Raw genomic sequence first — 7,250 nt, 5'->3', positions numbered from 1 at the left:
AAAAAAAATCCAGATTTTAACCAAGTTGAATAAATTATTTACTCTCTAATTTAATTTGAAACCTAGCCCAATTAAGTTATGAATGAATATTGAGCCATGTGTAACAACAGTGCGAAAGAATTACAATTTTGATTTTTTGAAGCATATGGTTGCTTCGGAGGTGGGCTGCGATGGTTGGCCCATGCGTCCATAACCCAAAGGGCATCACGGTTGCCAATACACGTCGTTTAAAGAAGGGAATGTGATTAATTTCATTTAACTACCAGATAGAAACGACATCGTATTGAAGCTTGAAGCATGTTTTGTGTCGAAGACATCACGAGAACCAGGATGCGAGACAGAGCTGACAGAGAGAGAAGAAACAAAGAAAGAAAGAAAACCCCAACAGACAACTGAGAAAATCGAAGGGCTAAACTGCCACTAATATGGGCGTTGGATCGATTTTCGACGGTCCTGATGTAAGGGCAGAGTTTGAGAAAGCAGGCATCAACACTCACTTCATTCCCTTTATTTGGAAGTAAGTAATTATAAGAACGCTGTTTTTTTCCTTCTTTTTTTAAAAAAAATTAATGTCACTTGATGTTTTTTTTTTTGGATTGTTTAAGGTATGTGATTAAGAACCCTAATTGTGAATGGGATGAAATACCCGATTTACCCTCATCTGCATACTCACTTTTGCGTTCCAAGTTCAAAACTTCTGCTTCAAGTGTTGACTCTGTTATTAACTCTAATGATGGGGTCACCACCAAACTTCTCGTTAAGCTTCGGGTACTGCTCTACTGACTTCTTTGGCTTCATTGTAACTCTGATGATATTTTGTTTTACTGAAAATATAAATTAAGATGAGTTTTAGGGTTGAAATTGTGTGTGTTTTTATTGGGGCTGTTATTGGTCTTTCTTGATCTGGGTTTACTTTATGATGATTAATCATTAGAATGGAGCATTTGTGGAGGCGGTGATTATGAGGTATGACACCCGGTTGGGGAAATATTGTGGGAAACCCCGTCCTGGTGGTCCAAGATCGACTTTGTGCATATCATCTCAGGTATGAATGTTGTATCCGTGTTTATATATATATATATATATAGAAATGTAGCCTTGCAAAGCTGTAGCATTTTTTGCATGTATATGTGTGACTTGAGCCGATTCAAAACTTTATTGACCAGACAATAGCCTTCCACAGCAACATTGCTTTCTCTTTTTACGGGAAAGCAGAGAATTTGAGTCATTGTTCATTTCTAATTCAGTGCATTGATTTTAAGATGAAGCTTGGCTTGTGTTTGATTTGAGTCATCTCTTGTCCCTAATTTTAATCTGTAGGAAGTTTTACCTTTGATCTCTTGTGTCTCCTTGCTTTTGTTGGTTTATGCATTTAGGCGCTGCTCATGCACAATGTTTGTTTTAACCTCTTTTCTTTTATTGTAGGTTGGATGTAAGATGGGTTGTAAATTTTGTGCAACTGGAAGTATGGGATTCAAAAACAATCTGTCGTCGGGAGAAATTGTTGAGCAATTAGTTCATGCCTCTCGTTTATCACAAATACGGAATGTTGTTTTTATGGTCAGCACCCCCCCCCCCAAAAAAAAAAAAAAAAAAAAAAAAGAAGCCATTTCCGAGCCTTTATATTGGTCCAAAATGAGGTTTGAAATTGAGTCTAAATTCTTGATTTTCTGTTATGTGACTAGGGCATGGGGGAACCACTGAATAACTACTCTGCCTTGGTGGAAGCAGTACGTGTTATGTCAGGAGCTCCATTTCAGCTATCTCCAAAGAGAATAACTGTATCAACAGTAAGTGCACTGACATTGTTTTCGCTTGTCTGCTATCACCTTGTCTATTTTATTCCGGAGCCCCTTGCTCCATAGCCGTTGACTTTACTAAATCATTGCCCTGCTTTTCCAGTAGAATTTGAAAGACTGGGCCCTCGTTGCCCACACTTTTCTGGATATCATCCTCAATTATCACATATCGTCAAGCCTGTAACGTTTACAATGTTCTATGTTTCGAGATTTGATGAAACCCATGATTTCTTAACTAAATCTATGACAACTGTTTCTTTTACCTTATCATTGTTGTTTTGTCATCTTCATCTTTGTTGTTTCCTTCTCTTGGCCTGCTCATAACTTGGAATTGAAGAATCTTGGGTGGTTAAGCTTTTTGATTTACCTTACTTTAACATATGAATATATGAAAATGCAATTTTGTGCATATGAGTTGATTTTTAATTTAGTAAACGGGATCTTGTAATGGTCCTGTTAAGCACACAATTTGTAATTTTGGAAATGGAATGTTGTGAGGACATCATATGTAGTAGTCGAGACAAGATTCCTTATATTATCATTTTTTACTGTTTGTTTTTATCTCTTCCACTTTTATTTGATATATTTGACATGGATTTCATAATCTATTAAACTCGAACTGTTCCTAAGGAGAAGTATGTAGTTAGGTTGAAATTTTTAAATTGGTTTATTGAATGCAGGAAAATTTGACTTACAAGCGTACCGGTTCAATCTAATCTTCTGTAGGTTGGAATAATTCACGCTATCAACAAGCTTCATAAAGATTTACCTGGATTGAACCTGGCAGTGTCCCTACATGCACCAGTTCAAGATGTTCGCTGTCAGATAATGCCTGCAGCTCGGGCTTTCCCTTTGGAAAAACTCATGGATGCTCTGCAAGCATATCAAAAGAACAGGTAAAACTTTGCTAGTCTTATATTTCTGTAATTCATTTCTAAATTACATGTCTTTGCAACTTGTTTATCTCACAGCTGGCCTTTCAATTTTCAGTAAGCAGAAGATTTTTATTGAGTACATAATGCTTGATGGGGTGAATGATGAAGAGCAGCATGCCCACCAGCTAGGCAAATTGCTTGAGACATTTGATGTGGTGAGCTCTTAAATTTGAGTTTAAGCACAAAATTTTTATATGTAATGGTGCTATATGTGGAACTCTATAACAAGGCTTGAGATCTGGTTTTGTTGCTTGCTGAGTGTCAAAATCTTTAAGGCATAGAAAAACTGTACTTGCAGAATAGGGAGCGAGTCCTAATTATCTAAGAACAGCCTTTCATCTTGCAAACCAATTTAATTTTGAGTATTATCTCTAAAGAAATTTCTACTGACTTGCACCCAATGAGCATCTGCATATTCTTCTGTTGCTCATAACTATCTTTTTTTGTCATTCATGAATCGTGATAGTTTCGATGTCACTTCGCAGAACCTACTTTTCTATTGGGTACAGATTCACATCCCATTTTATTATTCATTGACTGGGAGTTTACTATGGGTTAGAAAAACATATTTTGATGGAGAACCAAAACACCTGGAACCAGTCAGAATTATAAGTACTTTCTAGATCACTAGATTGAGGAATTTAAGCAAACCCCAGTTTATAATTGTTAACTCAAATCGTAGTATTTGAACTTCTCTCTTGAAGAAAAGAAACTCTCACAGGATGGAACACACCAAAAAATTTGTTTTAACTTTCTAATTTTGCTCTGGTGATAATGACTGGCAGGGTTAGTGGATGAGGTTCATTATGATGTTTATGAACCTAAATTCCCAACCATGGACATACCTTAATGGTTTTAAGGTATGATGAATGACAATGAAAGATTAGGTAGCCTGAATTCCTCTAAAGGAATTTAGTTACACTCATTTCATAATTTTCATCCAGCTTACAATTTGAATGCTCTGTGGCCCAATGTCTTTTATGAGTTGTCCATTTGCATTATTGTTGTCGCTTTCACTTATCTTTGCTCATGTTTTCAGTTGTGATTTCATAACTATTGTTAGCTTCAAGCTACTTGAATATACAATTTCATTCCCATTCAACTTTTTTACTTTCCAAGCAGGTTGTGAATCTGATACCTTTCAATACAATTGGTAGTCTGAGTCAATTCAGAACCAGTAGCGAAGAGAAAGTGTTGAGATTCCAGAAAATTCTTAGAGGTGTAAATAACATCCGGACAACAGTTCGTAAGCAAATGGGTCAGGATATAAGTGGTGCTTGTGGTCAGCTGGTGGTCAACTTGCCTGATGAGAAGAAGCCTCCAAATTTGGGTGTAACTGATATTGAAGACCTTGTTTCACGTAGATGAATGAATTAGTCGAGGTTATATAGTCACACATTGTGGAAATTGTTTTCAAAAGGAGGCCATGCATGGATAAAGTTCTAGTTGCAGTGTTGAGGTTCTTGATGATTTTTCTTGGTATTATTGAAAATATGATCAAATCGCTAGCATACTGTGTGAGAGAAAACTTGTAATACATCTACGGAGACATCTCGAGTCCGAGTAGCTGAACCACCACAAGTCCATGGAAACGAGCATGTTGATTCCATTCATAAACCCTGCGGTTGCCTGCCGGATGCAGCTCCACGATTCAAAACCTGCATGTGTGAATCTTGAGGGGTCATGGTCGGGTCAAGATCAATGTGTTTGGACCGAAATTAGAGCCTGACCTCACTTTTGCCGAATCGTATCACACTGCCATTTCAAAATCAAGACAAGAAATTACCAAAGGTATTTTACCACAATTTTAATAAATGACTTTGTACGCATGAAATACTTGCCGCGCCCCCAGCGGCTGTGCGCCTTCTGCAAGGATCTCGAGTTCAAATCCCCTTTGAGACCAGGAAAAAAAAAAAAGAGGTACAGTAAACGTCTCCAAAATGCGCTCAAAACGATATGAGCCATGAGGAGGCACAACATTTAAATATTGATAGTGTCTCATTTGAGGAATGAATTGAAGAACAGCATTTTCAGAGTGCTAATTAGATTGGTAGATAACTGTTTGTTGAACCGTGAAAAAGAAATCACAAGAGCAATGTACTCCAATCCACCATCTCCGCGCTCAAAATGTCTGGATAGGGGAAAACGCCAACACAAAAAAAGAAAAAAAAAAAAAGAACTACGTTATGCAGATCAGAAACTTCACGCCATCCTCCTCTGTATTCCTATGAAGCCAAGAAAGAGTCTTCGATTTTCGCAATTTGATCCTCTTCGTTCTTGGTGGTTGGACTCCTGTTAGCATCATCAAAGAAATCATGCTTCCATTTCTCTCCTTGCATGACACTTGGGCGGTGACCTTGCCTCTCACTGAATCTCCCTCTTCCCTATAATTCCCACCACCATATCTTTCTCTTGATGGACGGCCACCTCTCAGCATGTCTCCTCTATTTCCAGCAGCTGGCCTCTCAGATCTGTCTATATGGCGAGGGATGTGGACTCTTTCCTCCCTACTTTCACTGATGGACACAGGACGACCAGAATGGCTTGACGTTGGAGGCTCCACACTTGCTTTGTCAGGATTGTCAGTCGTCCCTGGAATCTTCTTCTCCCTAAACGCAGGTCTGTTCCTCCCATGTGGTGGTGGCTCAGTCTCCATTTTCAAGTAACCATCAAGGTACCATATACTGGTCATCTCCCTTACCTCGTGGCTTCACCTCTCGTTGCCGTGAATCATAAGCTGCTGGCCTGTTTGCTTCCCTTTCGTCCCGATCATCCTTTGAATCCCTATATCGACATTCTTCAAAAGAAAAGAACACTGGAACAGTGAGTGAACATGTTTGAAGAGAGAGAGAGAGAGGGAAAAGAAACTAAACATAACAAGTCAAAGAATTAGGAGTCCTGCAAGTGAAATCAAAAACGCACCAGCAGCAGCTCTCCTGCCAGAGCTTCGACCAGCTTGCCCGGCTTGCCCGGCTTTACCATGCTCATTGTGCTGTTAAAAGAGATGCACAGGCAAGCCTAATATGTTATATACACGGAAAGTTTCGAAGGTATAGGCCGGACAACAATCCTGCTATATCAGCCCAGAAAAAAAAAGGTTTGAATACACTGAATAAAACACCAGTAATTAAGATTGAAAGAAATACTGCTCATTTACTACTGCAAACAATCAATTACGTAAATGCAAGACTCTAAAACCTATTTTCATCAAACAGCACAAATATTCATAGAGACTAGCTACTACTGTATTAGAGATCCATCTTGCCCAAAGAGCGCAAATGTAATACCTCACCCGGCTCCTTCCAAATTCCAATCACTGAAAGAACTCATGCAACACATTAGCTTCAAAACATCTACGATACAGTCGATTTGTCAAGAAAGAAATCAAAAGAAGGTGCTGTTTTTAGCAAAGGTTGAATTTGACTGAAGAAAATAATCATTACAAAGACAACCATTAAGATACTGTATACTATGAATAGCATTTCATGAAAGCAGAGAAACAATACCAAGCCTCTAAGTTCAATGATACAAACTCAAATCTTCAATTTCCATAGGCACCCAAGCATACCTTAGCTTTTCTGAACTTAGTATCTCTATTGTGACCTCCTATTGGATAATGACATTGACACACCCAAAAAAATTCAACAAAATGCCAACAGTAACTTCAAAAAAAAAAAAACCTGAAAGTAAGATCGAGAACGAGGTATAGCAGTTGGGTTGGAAGAACGCTTGCTTCCTTCACTATGTCCATTTGGTTTCTTGTCCGTTTCTTTTCTCACACCACCCAGACTCCACCTTAGCAGAAACGGGTTCTAAAGGAGCCTCAAGAGGTAATGCATCTTGCAACCGGCGCCGGTTCTTTGGATCCAAATTAGAGTCAGTTGTTACCCTTTCTGTCTCTGGTTTTCCATCTCTCCTGCCTCATAGGACTTTAAGAAACCAAACATCCCATAAACATCATATTCAAGTCACAAAGGCCATGTTTGGTTCTATAAAAAAAAAACCCACTTCATGAATTAAGTGATCCTTTAATTTTCACTGCGTAGGAAAAAATGAAGAGCATCCAAACACTAAGGCCATCGTTGGTTCAAACCAAGAAAACCGACATCATGAATTGCAGTCACAGATTAAGTATCACTGTAGAGAAACACAAAGCAGGGCGTGCATTATATTAAGGTCATGTTTGGTTTTATCAAAAAGAACCCAACACCTAAAAACCCTGAGAGATTACCTGGATTCTCTGTTGAAACCTGAACGGTGTCGTTTAGAGACAGAATCGCGTTCTCGACGATACATCGTGTTATGGAGAGGGAAAAGATAATAGAACAGGGAATTATGAGAGAAATACTGTGAGGATGTCCCCTCTGGATAAGTTGCGGAGGATACCGTTAAAATTGATTTGTGATCTTGGTGGGCTCCACGATTGGGCTCCTACAACTATGGAGCTGACTTGGTTTTATAAGAAGATGGGTTTGGTATGGTATTAATGTTTGTAGTTATGATTTAAAAAAATTAT

The 7,250-nt window shown here is 38.6% G+C and overlaps 2 protein-coding genes across 2 annotated transcripts; one reads left to right on the top strand and one right to left on the bottom strand.

Moving 5' to 3' along the window:
- Nucleotides 1-242: 242 nt before the first annotated feature.
- LOC105116684 (uncharacterized) lies at nucleotides 243-4,297 on the top strand. Its single transcript, XM_011014132.1, has 8 exons — nucleotides 243-517; nucleotides 606-768; nucleotides 935-1,045; nucleotides 1,426-1,560; nucleotides 1,686-1,790; nucleotides 2,526-2,695; nucleotides 2,790-2,889; nucleotides 3,857-4,297. The coding sequence occupies exons 1-8, from the start codon at nucleotides 426-428 to the stop codon at nucleotides 4,100-4,102; spliced, it is 1,122 nt and encodes a 373-aa protein (XP_011012434.1). The 5' UTR covers nucleotides 243-425; the 3' UTR covers nucleotides 4,103-4,297.
- Nucleotides 4,298-4,384: 87 nt separating this feature from the next.
- LOC105116689 (uncharacterized) lies at nucleotides 4,385-7,030 on the bottom strand. Its single transcript, XM_011014136.1, is given in 7 exon segments — nucleotides 4,385-5,120; nucleotides 5,123-5,421; nucleotides 5,423-5,531; nucleotides 5,657-5,726; nucleotides 6,415-6,546; nucleotides 6,623-6,650; nucleotides 6,966-7,030. Coding segments are annotated over 7 exon segments (864 nt in total). The 3' UTR covers nucleotides 4,385-4,959.
- Nucleotides 7,031-7,250: the final 220 nt, after the last annotated feature.

This window comes from Populus euphratica, unplaced genomic scaffold (genome assembly GCF_000495115.2).
Source record: "Populus euphratica unplaced genomic scaffold, PopEup_1.0 scaffold1019.1, whole genome shotgun sequence".
Lineage (NCBI taxonomy): Eukaryota > Viridiplantae > Streptophyta > Magnoliopsida > Malpighiales > Salicaceae > Populus > Populus euphratica.
Note: the sequence above shows the minus strand (reverse complement) of the source record. Positions and strands in the feature narration are given on the sequence as shown.

Bases quoted from the DNA above. Each gene is read 5' to 3' on its own strand.
- LOC105116684 (XM_011014132.1), top strand. From the start codon at position 426: ATGGGCGTTGGATCGATTTTCGACGGTCCTGATGTAAGGGCAGAGTTT. The intron at 1,561-1,685 runs GTCAGCACCCCC...TTATGTGACTAG, and splicing joins TACGGAATGTTGTTTTTATG to GGCATGGGGGAACCACTGAA. The intron at 2,696-2,789 runs GTAAAACTTTGC...TTCAATTTTCAG, and splicing joins CAAGCATATCAAAAGAACAG to TAAGCAGAAGATTTTTATTG.